Source organism: Triticum aestivum, unplaced genomic scaffold (genome assembly GCF_018294505.1).
Source record: "Triticum aestivum cultivar Chinese Spring unplaced genomic scaffold, IWGSC CS RefSeq v2.1 scaffold31074, whole genome shotgun sequence".
In the NCBI taxonomy this organism is placed as follows: Eukaryota; Viridiplantae; Streptophyta; class Magnoliopsida; order Poales; family Poaceae; genus Triticum; species Triticum aestivum.
The window spans coordinates 34043-48058 of NW_025227485.1; the positions used below are offsets into that span (position 1 = coordinate 34043).

Here is a 14016-nt window from a genome sequence, read left to right on the forward strand (position 1 = left end):
GAAGTTTCCTCTCGCAAGTTTTTCCGACGGAGGCGAACCAAGGTTCAGGGCAACGCCGACTGAGGAAGCCATGACGGCGATCGCGGATATGATCTAGGGTTTTGTTTTCTGGTTTGTGGCTAGATGTATGGAAGAGGGGCTCTGATGACCATGTAAAGTTATGAAGCGTTCCTACTCCCATCGAGGGGAGCCGCAGCTGTATATATTGATGTGGGCAGGCGATGCCTTGGTTTACAAGATAGAGTTACAAGAGTTTGAAAGGGATACAAGAAAGGAAGAGGTTGAGATTACATAAACTCTAACACACAGATATTTTAGCCTCTATTGGGATCAGATATAGCCAATAACTGATATTCTAGCCTCTGTTTGTGATGTTGGTTTCGTCTAATAATGTTGTGATGATTCAAATTTGGCGATCTCCACAACAGTGAAACTAATTTTTATTGCTCGAGTCATACAAAGTCGCAGATATCAATTTGATGGCTTTTCCATGTCCTGCAGGTATCAGAGTTACGTTTCGGTGGCTGAGATGAAGAAGTGGCTCGTTTGATGCGATGCACACGGAAATTTACCCCTTATGTAGAATGCAGTGGTCAGATGTGAAGTGGATTCGTAGGAACTAATCACTTATTTTGCTCAAACCCGTCTTGTTATCGAACGCAGTCAATTGGCCAACTTACATGGAGACATAAGAATTGCTTGTATTAATCAGTACCTTCCAGTTGATCTTTGCTTGCATGCATTCTGTGTGTGTTCATATTTTTACTGTTTTGTTTTGCTTGTTGTTCCACGTTGTATCTGACGGAGAGGATTCGGCATCAAATTTCTGCTCCTGTCCCATTTTGCGTGTTTGTTTTTTATCTGTTTTCTGACTGATCAATGTTGAGTTGCTTGCTTTCGCTGGATTCAGGAAGGTTTGTGTGAGATTGCTAATGTTTTAACCTGTTATGATATAAACATGCCACTTTGAGATCTGCAAAACTTCACACAAGTGATGCGCGGACGCGCGGAAACACATTTTATTGATTTGTTTGGCAATCACAGCCGTTCAACATGATACGACCCCATGATCCACTGGCCATTCAGCTCCTTATTTGGCAGGTTGCTGCTGGGCGTTAAACCAGGCCCCACCTCCTGTGGCACTCGTGCTTACAAGCCGCAGCGCCTTCTGCATCTGCAAAATGGCCAACGCGAGCACAAGATCATCAGCTAGAACAGACGATTCTTCTTTGTGTCAACAGAAAAAGGAGAGACCATGTATATTGCATCGATGTTGAGGAGAATTCATCCATAAACGGAGCAGAAATGCAATGCAAGTAAGGTGACCCGTCGTCATCTTACCGGTGGGCGCCGCCGACGGGCCGCAGACGGAGTCGGTGCTGCAGACCCAGAGGCAGGCGGCGCGGCTCTCCTCGGGGTAGCCTTCTTCCTTGCATTTCTGGATGCAGTCGACTTTGCAGATCCATCCGCTGCGGCTGCACCCGTCGTGGCAGGGCTGGTAGCACTCGCAGAAGGTCTCGGCGGCCGCCCGCTGCTGGGGCGGCACTGACATGACGAGGAGCACGCACAGTGCGGCAATGGCGGCCGCCCTCTTCTTCACCTCCATGATCTCCTTTCCTTGGACGTGCAAGCTATGAGAAGGGTGGAGTGTGAAGTTGTGGCGGACGAGTGTTGGGGTTCAGCCTTTGTCCGTTATATGGGTGCGTGATGTATGCATGGGTAGTGAGAAGATACACGTGTTTCATGCCGGTACCACGTTGTGTCAAATGTTCGACCCGGCTGACAACTGGTTTGGTGGGACGGTAAATGTAACTGGCCAGGACAAATCAACTGAAAACTGCACACGTAAGGTTGAGGGGAGTAGTTGGCAACTCGTTCGGTGGGGACGATAAATGTAGCTCACATTAGAACATTATTTTGAAACAACACATGTCAGGACGAGATTTAGTTGGCAAGTGGTTCGATGGGGATGGTAAATGTTGCTCACACTAGAACATTATTTTGAAACAACACATGTCAGGACGACGAGGTTTAGTTGGCAACTGGCTCGATGTGGATGGTAAATATAGTTGGCACATGTGAGGATGATACCTGTGAGGACGAGGTTGATGATCAACAAGTTCAGTGGGGACGATAAATGTAGCTGGCACCAGGACATTAATGCAATGTCAGGACAAGATAGATGGCAACTGGTTAGGTAGCGATGGTAAATGTAGCTGGCATCAGGACACTAATTTGAAACGGCACAAGTCACGACAAGGTAGCTGACAAATGGTTTGGTGAGGATGATAAATCTTTCCTACTTATAAAGGTTGGAGTCGATGACGAGTTCACATGTGAGACCAACAATCTTCACAAATAAACAAATGTATTTCTATCCACGTTGTCTATTCTTATATGTTTCATAATTTGAAACGTTGTGTCTGTCCAAGGACCTGCTATGCTCACTTGAGATTCTCTACTGCCCAGGTGTGATCTTTTGTTATATTTTTGCTCATTTTAATAGTGACCAGCGAATAATGGTTGCATGATGCCAATATATTTCTACGATTTTCTAAACTAGTGACCTAACTACTCGAATTCTAGAGTTTCGTAGCAACGCACGGGTATTGGGCTAGTGAAAGTAAAAATACTAGTTAAGGGTGCCCCTCACAAAGGCCACTCCTACCTTCTCTGGTGGTGACAATTAGTACACTGCATGTGCAATATGAGAAGGGAAGAGAAGGGAAAGGGAGCTGTTGTGGAGTGCGAAGTTTTTTTTTGAGCAAACACAGTGGGGAAAACCCCCACTGTAACTCTGATTTTCATTAATATGAGAACACATGTTACATCACTGTACAAGTTTTAGCATGACAGGAAGAAAAAATCTACAAGTAATCTAGCCAGCTCTGCATCCCTTCTTTCAAACTAGGTTTGGCTTTCTTAATGATCATCTCAATGTGCTCCTTGAAAGTACTAATGCAGTAATGCATATTTTTGGGTTTGTGATCAAAGATGATGATGTTCCTGTGCTTCCAAATACTCCAACATCCTGCAATAAGGCATTCCTTATAACATACAACATTATTGTGTCTCTTGCCCTCCCTTAGCATCTCCATAAGCTCATAGTTTGTATTCCATTGAAATCCAATTGCCATCCAGAAATTCTGGCTGAAATCACATCTAAAGAATAGGTGAGTAAGGTATTCCTTTGGTTCATCATCACATAGCACACATCTTGCAGACTCAATATGGAAAAAAATTCTTGTAAGCAAATCTCTAGTATTTAGTCTGTCCTGTAGAAGTAACCAGAAGAAAAACTTTTGCTTAGCTAAGGTGCAAGATTTCCATATCCACTGAAATGGTTTGGGGGCATCAGCAGGGTTCCCAATATATTCTAGGTATATTCGTTTGTTGGAATATTTAGGGCCACCCCAGTAAAATTTCCATGAATCCTTCTCTGCCTGGTTCCCTCTATCATTGATCAGAGCCCTTAGCTGATTACTCTGTTGGACAACAATGTTGGACATAGGGATCTGAAACATATAAAAATTGAGATCATCCAGATTTGTGGCAGCCTCCAGAGTGATGCGTTCATTTTTTGTATAGGAGAAAAGTTGAGCCATCATGCTCCTTATTGGCCGAGAGTACCAATTATCATGCCATAGATTAATTGTGTTGCCAATTCCTGCAGAGCAAATTGTCATGTTTTTGTAATCTTGGAGAATAGAGCAACAGTCTCTCCACCAAAAAGATCCTACAAGTGTGGGAAATTTTGGCAAATCACCATTGTGATAGTAATTGCACCATATCAAATTAACCTAGGGGGTATAATTTCTGTTGAAGAATTTATAGAAGTACTTGGTAAGTAAAGCCCTATTTTGCATTCTAAGATCTAGTACACCTAAACCTCCTGCTTTTTTTGGTAGGCAGAATTTCTCCCACTTAACCAAGCAATTCCCATGTTTGTTGATCCCCTTCCCATACCAAAGGAAGCTTCTCCCTGATTTCACAAAGTGATCTAGAATGGTGAAAGGCACTCTGATACAACACACGGCAAATATAGGCAAAGCAGATACAATGGCTTTAAGATGTGTGAGTCTACCTGAGCATGTTATCAGGTTTGCAATGCCAGATAATCTGTGGTCCAATCCAAATACCATTGGCATGAGATCAATGACTTTAGGTCTTGTAGTACCCATAGGTAAACCTAGGTAAGTAAAAGGCATGGATTCCTTTTTGCATTTAAGAATGTCAGCTAATTCTTGAGCTCCATCTTTAAAAATGCTGATTGGAACAAGAGAAGATTTGCTATAATTAACAATAAGCCCAGTGAACCTAGAAAAGATGTCCAGTATCTCTATGAATTTGTTAATTTGATCCTCATCAGCAAGCAATATGACAAGAGTGTCATCAGCATATTGGATAATGGGGTAACTTTCAGTGTTATTGGTGTCAATAGGTAAACTAACCACACCATTTCTCCAAGCTTCATTGACTAGTATTTGCAATAATTCTCCGACCAGAACATATAACAGAGGGGGAAATGGGTCCCCTTGTCTGACACCACATTTGCAATGAATGTTTTTCCCAGGCACACCATTTAGAATAACAGAAGTGGAAGCAGTAGTCAATATCATGTTGACCCACCTAATCCATTTGTCACTAAATCCAAAATGCCTCATCATAAATAAAATAGCATTGTTGTTTACTTTGTCAAATGTTTTCACAAAGTCAATCTTGAAGATGATGATTTCCTCTTTTGATTTGTGATACATGTGGATGTATTCAAAGCTCCAACCTAGACAATCCTGAATGTTCTTGGTTATAATAAATCCATACTGATTTTTGCTAACCCTAGGCAAAATAACTAGCTGAGCTCTGTTGGCCAGTAATTTTGTGAGAATTTTGATAGGCATATTCACTAGGGAGATGGGCCTAAAGTCATTAGGTGTTTCAGGGTTGTCCTTTTTAGGGATAAGGGCAATAAAAGCAGTATGGATAGGTTGCAGAGAAATAGACTCTTGATGAAAGTCATTAATGAATCTATAGAAACAATGCTTGATGATGTGCCAACATTTTTCATAAATAATCCATTAAATCCATCAGGTCCAGGTGAGTTGTCATTGTGCATGTCCTTAATAACCTCATCAATTTCCTCAGATGAAAAAGGCTTGTCTAGTTCTGAAGTTATATTATCCATTCTCAAATGAGATATATCAAAATCCATAAAACATTCAGTCTGGGTACCAATTCTCTCCTTAAAGGAGGCCCAGATTAAGGCAGCCTTTTGGTCATGATCATAACTGCATTGACCATCAAAGGAAGGAAAGTGATATAATTGTGCCTGAATACCTGAGATGCAATAGCATGAAAGAACTTAGTATTTTCATCACCAAGTTTTGCCCATCTGATGTTTGCTCTAATTCTCCAGTACAATCTTTTTTCCTCCAATAGTTTATTAGTATGGTTGATGAGGATTTTCCTGAAGTTCACCTCCCTCCTGGTAAGTAATCTTTGATCTTCTAAAACATCAATAAGCTTAACATAAAGGCAACAGTTTTCAATGGTTTTCCTGAGCTGTGAGAATTTCTTACTCCACATTTTGAGTCCTCTCCTAAGTGCCTTAAACTTGGCATTCAGATGCTTGGCAGAGTCAGAAAAGTGTATAGAGTTGCACCAATGGTTCTCAACTACATCAATGAAACCATTAAATTCAGTCCAGAACTCCTCAAATCTGAAGATGTTGCTCTTGGGGCTGTTACTGTCAATCATAATTTTGATGGGAACATGGTCAGATGAGATCTTTGCCAAAGGGATTGCCATTGTAGAGGGATGCACAGTAGTCCAGTGGGAGCTTATGAATACCCAATCCAACTTTTCTAATAGTGGATTGTCCTGTTTATTACTTCATGTAAAAGATCTTCCTTTCAATGGTATTTCTACTAAGTCAAGGTTTATGATGATATTATTGAAGAGCATCATGCTGTTTGGGTCACCTCCTAGCTTGTTTCTGTTATCAGGTCCTTCTGATGAAGTTGAAATCCCCCAATATCATCGATAATTTGCTCTGATTGATGTTAAGATTCTGCAACCAAGTCACAAATTCCAGTTTGCCATCCACAGAGTTAGGACCATACATCTTTGTGACATACCAACAACTATTATCCAAATTAGAAGTGAATTTGATAGTAATGTGGAAATAGTTACTAGATATGACCTCACCCTTGAACATGTTGCCATTCTAAATAGTAATTAAACCACCTGAATTACCAGTAGATGGAGAGAAACAGTATTGATTGAATCTCTTGGGACATAAATTCTTAATGTAAGAAAGATCAAAGCTGTCTCTTTTGGTTTCTTGGAAGGTCATAATGCAACAAGCACTTTCATCAATTTTCTGCCTAATGTCATCCCATCTAGCAGAAGAATTAATCCCTCTAACAATCCAGTTTAATATATTCCAACTTCTATTCATGACTGACATGTAATGGTAGAGCTTTGTTCATACTATGAGTAGCATAGCATGATAAATCCTTGTCTACATAATGACAGTTTTGAGTGGACTTATACTGGTAACAACTGCAAAAGACTGTTGTTCTAAGTAACATAACTTGAGCATGAAAATCCACAAAGCCCACAAGTGCGAAGTTGTGGCCGATGAGTGTTGGGGTTCAGCCTTTGTCCCTTATATGGGTGCGTGATGTATGCATGGGTGGTGAGAAGATACACGTGTTTCACGTCGGTGCCACGTTGCGTCAAATGTTCGACCCGGCTGACAACTGGTTTGGTGGGACGGTAAATGTAACTGACACGAGGACATCAATTGAAAACTGCACATGTAAAGTTGAGGTGGTTATTTTGATAAATGTAGTTAGCACCAGCACATTAATTTGAAACGGCAATGTCAGGACAAGATAGCTGGCAACTGGTTAGGTAGGAATGATAAATGTAGCTGCACCAGGACATTAATTTAAAGTGATACATGTCACGGCAAGGTAGCTAGCAACTGATTTGGTGGGAATCCCATCTCTAATGGTGACAAGTGTTGCACTGCATGTCCACACTGGTGGAAGTTTCAACTATGCTTCACGCGAAAGCACACCTATGCTTCCCTTTTGAGGAAGCACAATATCAGAACTTGGAAGCACATCTATGCTTCACAATTGAGAAGAACAGAATCACTAGTGTGCTTTACCTGAAAGCACATCTATGCTCCATTTATGAGGAAGCACAAAAACGTACTTCACTTTTGGAGAAACATAATTGGGCTTTCACTTGAAAAACATAACTATGCTTCACGCGAGAGCGCACCTATACTTCCCTTTTGAGGAAACATCAAATCAGAACTTGAAAGCACATCTATGTTCACAATTGAGAAGAACAGAAGCGCTATTATGCTTTACACGGGAGCACATCTATGCCCATTTTTGAGGAAGCACAAAAGCATAACCTTTTCTAAGGGCGGCAAAAGCATAACTTTGCTTGACACAAATGCACACACTCCTACCAAACATAAAACAGAAAATAAATGAGAAAAAACAAACCCCCATAGAACAATAAAAGCCGCCCCCAAAAAGGGAAGTGTCAGCGCATGACGCGTGGCGGCGCCGCAGTGCTCCCGTGCCATGGAGACTGCTCGCTGAAAGCCCCTCCCATGGGTGCACCTATGGGTTAGTTGCCCCAAGAGGGTGTGTTGAATAATCAGTACATCCCTCCGGGCAACCCACATTGTGCCAATTTATTTGCCATGTCGCTCGCCAAACTAACATTGCCCCCGATCTTGAGCGCCTTACCAGCCCAAAGATCTCTTCTTCGACTGGACTGTGTTGGAGACGAGCAACGATGGGGTGTTTCCTCCGGAGCGCAGTGGCGATTCCACTAGGGGGGCTTCAATAGGCTGAAGCCTACCCTCCAAATATCCTATTTCAACTATACATACTAGTTGACAATTTTACTAAGGTGTTTAACATGTAAATTGCAATGCATTTGCTAATTAGATTTAGAAACTTGATGTTTTGAGCCTACCCTTCAATTTAGTGCTAGATTCGCCATTGCCGGAGGGTAACCATGCTTTTCATTCGTTGTAGTGTAGCATGCGATGTAGCTTGAGCTATGGTAATCTACATATCAAAGGGAGATGTAGCTTGAGCTATGGTAATCTGCATATCCAGTGTTTTCACGTCCCACGCGGCAACAGCGTAACGTAGTGGTCGGACCCTTCCCCTCACATTACGGGCAATATGGCAGCGTCCCCAACTGCGGCAAGCAGCACATGCAAGTCGTACACACACCCACATGATTGCGTCCTCCAGTTCTTCCTTTAAGTCGTACATGGTCTAGGGTTTGCTTGCAGCAACACTATTCTGGCTGGTCACACGTGATGATTGGATCCGCACGATCAGATGGCGTGCTAGGAGGTTTATTTGTGTCAGACGAAATTCAATCGGTTAAAGAAAACGTTTTTCAAATTGGCCATCACTAGTAGGAAACAGGGCATTACTCCCGGTTCCAGAGGGCCTTTAGTCCCGATTCTGGAACCGAGACAAAACAGACAGGACTAATGCCCAAGGTATTCCTTCAGTACCCTTTGGCCCCCCTTCGTGAGTGAATCGGGATTAATGCCCTTATCCTGGCCACAACCAAAGCCCTGTTTTCTACTAGTGCATGTTCCTCTCCGACGTCTTTGTTTTAGAAAAGTGTTCTGTTTACCACAGTCTCATTGAAATCTCCAACCGCAAGCCAAGGGGCATTTTCCCCATCTTTGATTCATTTCAACCCTTCACAAATATGATGCCTTTCATGAGATTTAATTATGTTCACAATAAACAAAAGTACCCTGCCACTTAGGGCTATAGGGATTGAGCCCGATCAAGACATCAATATAGACCGGGCCGATGAGAAGCTTCTTTATTTCCACACTACCATCATGAAAGAGAGCAATATCTGCACCTTTTTCATGGTTGCCTTGCACAATACATTTTTTGAGGCCTAGTCTCCATCACAATTTATTGACATACCTATTGCGCGCTTTGCCGCGTTTCTTAGACGGAGACTATCTTAAGCTTGTAAGTATGCCTTGACCTGTTCGAGGCTGCCCGAGGCCCCAACAGTTCCAGCTTAGCAGCATCATGACTCTTGACTCGTATAACCTACCTAAGTATATAATAATGGAAACGATGAAATCGTGAATGGCTTTGTAGTATGTTCGAGTCAGGATAAGGGCAAGCGGCCCCGAGACGGTTCATGTCAAGAAGCGGGTTTTTCTTTAGCCAAAAGGTACTTCGAACTTGGAACGAGCATGAATCAACCAGTCTAGTTTCGTATGATCGTAGGAGTAAACGATCTTTTTGTGGTTATGTTGTTCAACGGTATGTGTGGACTTGGGCCTTTGGTAAACTAAGCGTGACGTGCATGTTGTGAATTACAACAATGTTGGATCAATGTTATTGTATCTATGATTGTTGTTCAATGGCAACACATGAGCAAACTTTTTTTTTTGCGGGGTAAAAGGGAGTTTTATTGCAAGTTCATAGAGTTACAGTCAAGAGGCCACAAGTCCTCGATACAAGGTGGAACCCAGCCCAACCACACAGTTGTACCTCGTTCGGACCGGCTATAGGTTGCCAACCGATTGGCAACTCTATTTTGACTACGCCTAATTTTCTGAGGTAAAAACTCCCTCTCACTCATTAACTCCTTAATCTCTAAATCTAACTGGCCATACACACGATCAAACTAACCTTACAAATATGGGACCGGCTACCCGTCAGTTGACTGAAAACAGATTTTGGTTCAACCGACTAACCCAAAATTTGTTCCAGTTCAGGCAAGTGCTATCGCAATGCATATATCCAGTTGGTCCATAGTTAATTAGTTAAGAGTCAATTACAGTGGTGGTGCTAGAACTTGACGCAAACGGTCATTTTAGTGCTACAAGTTGTGGCATACATCAAAATGGCGTAAAAACTTGGCTTCGACGTGCAAATACAGTGCTTATGTCGCTTGTATATGAAATCAACGCTGACTAGGCACGTGGGGCCCATTTTCAGCCACAGGACCGGTAGAAGGGGGTGCGTGACTTATTTTTTCCAGAAACACCCTCGAAATATTTAGAAAAAAACCTGTTGACTTGGGATTTTTTTAAAATCTAAGACCAGTGGGTCCCGTCTGTCGGGAGGGAGTGAAAATTAAACTAAAAAATTTGGTCGCAGAGAATTGAACCCACGATCAGCAACAAACATGCAACCCGGCTAGCCAATGCACCCATCACACTACCTAGCTTACACAGGATAAGGACGTTATATGTACTTGTATGCATGTGGAACTTAAATGGGTTGCTGATAATGCGGCCAAATTTTCACCGGTTTGTTTTTCATCTATTTTTCTAAAATGTAAGTAATAAAAATTACTTTCAATAATTTATTGATTTAAATATTAGACCTACAAACAATGATTATTTAATAAAGAAACAAAATATACATCCGTGTATTATACAAAAAAATGTAGTTAACATGGAAAAGAATTAATCAATAAAAAAATATCACACACTCGGGCTTATATTTAAATTATTAAAAAATGTAGTTAACATGTAGAATCCGCATGTTGACATAATTTACACATAATTTACTCGGGCTTGCTACTAACGTCTATGTGGAAAAGAATTTACACATAATTTTTTTACACATGTTAACTACATAATTTACATAATTTACACATAATTCTTCATATAAAACGAATAAAAAAATAACGTCTATGTTGTTTGTTCGAGACTTAGAATCCGCATGTTTTGTTTAATTTTCACTCCCACCTGACAGGCAGAACCCACCCTTCATAGAGGTGAAGAAAATGGCACCTCTCCCACGCCAAGAGGTGTTTTTGTGAATATATATATATATATATATATATATATATATATATATATATATATATATATATATATCAAGGGTGTTTTTAGAAAAAACAAGTCACACACCCCCTTCCCCTGGTCCAGTGGCTGACAGCGGGCCCCATGTTCCGTATGCAAAAATGAGATAAGCACTGTATTTGCACCTCAAAGTCAAGATTTTGTACCACTTTGATGTATGCCACAACTTCTAGCACCAAAATAACCGTTTGTGTCAAGTTTTAGCACCACTGGTGTAACTGACTCATTAGTTTATCCACCGCCAAATTGACGTGAGCTGGCATGCATTTTGAATGACCATGCACGTACACATTTCAGCACATCATTAACGCTGCTTTTTTGGGGGCATCAATAACGCTGCTGCACTTGAATCACCACCGTCAGCGTGATGGATGCATGCAACACGGGCCCGCAAATATCGGATGTACATATTCATGTTTGGTTCATAGTTAGTATTTTCCCACACTATTTTACTCAGTAAGATTCTTGTTATGGAAAATAAGGCCACATGTCATACACGTTAGTATGTTGTTTGTTCGCAAATGTTTTTTTTGAATTTTTATGTTTTTTTTTGTGAGCGGGTGCAGATGAGTCCGAGCTCGGAATTGGATATTCGACACTTTAGCCAGATTTCAGTCGATTTTCTGGCCGTATGTGCTTTAGGATGTGTGTAGTTTTTCCTTTTTTTTCTATCACGTTATGCTGGTATACCGGGCTGTTTGGATTCGACTGAATCCTATTTTGGATCAGTAGATTTTCTTTTTGGGCTGGATTTTGGTGTGTGCATTTTTTTATGGGTTGTTTTTGTTTTCTGCACGTGTACGCTTTTATTTTTCTATTTTTCAGTTAAGTTTTTTTTCTTTACGTGTATTCCTAGACGTTGAGTAAATATATACATGGAAGTAATACATGTACAAATTACATTAGAGTACGGAAACATCACTCTTATATATTTATTCTACAGATTATCAAAAGTGCAATTTTTTGTGCTAATTGTGTGGAAAATTTGCTTTTTTTATTTTCTTTATTTTGTAAGGGTAATAACAATGCTAATTCTTCTGTGCTAATTTTTCTAATTAAATATATTATTATTATTATTATTATTATTATTATTATTATTATTATTATTATTATTATTATTATTATTATTATTATTATTATTATTATGCATGAAAGTACTATACAATTTTTGTGTAAATAATACTGGACTGCTAAAGTTGCATTATTATATGTGTATTCAATGCATATCATAAAAAATTCCACTGCAAAGTTGTCTGAAAGTTGTATTTCTTTATTCTTAAGAGTAATATCAATGTCACTAATTTACTCTCTCTTTTATTCGTTTTATAATGTTTATTTTTAAATTCATTGCCTGTTTTTCAGGACGATACCAATGCCACTAATTCGTTCCTTGTTTCAAACTTTATTTTTATGTAAAATTCATTATTATATGTTTATTCTTACATAACTAAAAACTGCAATTTATGTGTAAATTGTGTGCAAATTGTATCATTATTATTTTTACTTTATTTTCTTCTAAAAGGGTAGTACCAATGTCACTATACTTGATTTCTTCTTAAAAAATATTTTAATTTTTGTTTTTGTAAGTAAGTATACACGCAAGTATGATACACCATGTGTGTATATTATAGTAGAGAGCAGAAATTGCACTGTATATGCTTATTTTTTGAATATTACGAAAGTGCAATTTCAGGGCATACTTGTGTCCAAGTTATTTTTTTAATTTTCTTTCTCCTTAAAGGGTTTCATTTTCCCCTAGAAAAATTTATTATTTTTGTTGCTGCTTTTGTTTTTATATTTTCTTTTTCTTAAAGGGTTTCCTTCTTACATAGAAAACTTTATTATTTTTTTCCTTTCTAATTTGTATATTTATTTTTCTTAAAGTGCTTCATTATTCCATAGAAAACTTTATTATTTTGTTTTAGTTTTTGATTTTTTCTTTCTTCTTAAAGGGTTTCATTCTTCCCTGGAAAATTTTATTATGTCGTTTTTATTTTAATTTCTTCTTAAAGGGTTTTATTCTTCCCTAGAAAAAATCATTATTTTGTTTTCATTTTAATTTTTCTTTAACGGTAATACCAATATCGTCCACTGTTATATGGTTATTCTTTCGTATTATAAAAAGTGTAACATTTTTTTTGCAAAACCCTTCTGTGTAAATGTGTGTAAGTTCTGTCAACATTTGATTTATTTTTTATACTTTCCTTTCTTTTTAATGATAATACAAATTCCACTAAATTGCTCCTTCTTAGGAAACTTCCTTTTTGCGAAACTTGCACCATTATACACGTATTCTTGCATATTATAAAAAATGCAATTTGTACGCAAATTTTTTCATTATTTGATTTATATGTTTGAAAGGTAAGACCAATGCCACTATTTTTATTTGTATATTTTATAAGGTGACAGCAGCACAACTATTACAGTTTGAGGTGACCGCCACTTTTTCTACTTTTGGTTATCAGGTTTACAACTCATAGTAATTTAAATCATGCTAGTTAAAACCGGTAGCCGTCTCATAGTTTGCCACACGCCCACACCAATTTAGCCGAACTTGCCTTAGGTTAGGTGCTTAAATTGTTAGCCACACGTTGGCTTACCTATGGAAAATCTTCCATATATTTTGTGTGTATGACATGTGGCCTTATTTTCCATAACAAGAATCTTACTGAGTAAAATAGTGTGGGAAAATACTAACTATGAACCAAACATGAATATGTACATCCGATATTTGCGGGCCCGTGTTGCATGCATCCATCACGCTGACGGTGGTGATTCAAGTGCAGCAGCGTTATTGATGCCCCCAAAAAAGCAGCGTTAATGATGTGCTGAAATGTGTACGTGCATGGTCATTCAAAATGCATGCCAGCTCACGTCAATTTGGCGGTGGATAAACTAATGAGTCAGTTACACCAGTGGTGCTAAAACTTGACACAAACGGTTACTTTGGTGCTAGAAGTTGTGGCATACATCAAAGTGGTACAAAAACTTGGCTTTGAGGTGCAAATACAGTGCTTATCTCATTTTTGCATACGGAACATGGGGCCCGCTGTCAGCCACTGGACCAGGGGAAGGGGGTGTGTGACTTGTTTTTTCTAAAAACACCCTTG

At 39.4% G+C, this 14016-nt stretch overlaps 1 protein-coding gene across 1 annotated transcript; it reads right to left on the bottom strand.

Annotated features, from left to right (window-relative positions):
- Window positions 1–992: 992 nt before the first annotated feature.
- LOC123172743 (uncharacterized) lies at window positions 993–1663 on the bottom strand. The gene is made up of 2 exons (XM_044589671.1): window positions 1342–1663; window positions 993–1174 (listed from the first exon to the last, which is right to left on the bottom strand). The coding sequence occupies exons 1-2, from the start codon at window positions 1604–1606 to the stop codon at window positions 1116–1118; spliced, it is 324 nt and encodes a 107-aa protein (XP_044445606.1). The 5' UTR covers window positions 1607–1663; the 3' UTR covers window positions 993–1115.
- Window positions 1664–14016: the final 12353 nt, after the last annotated feature.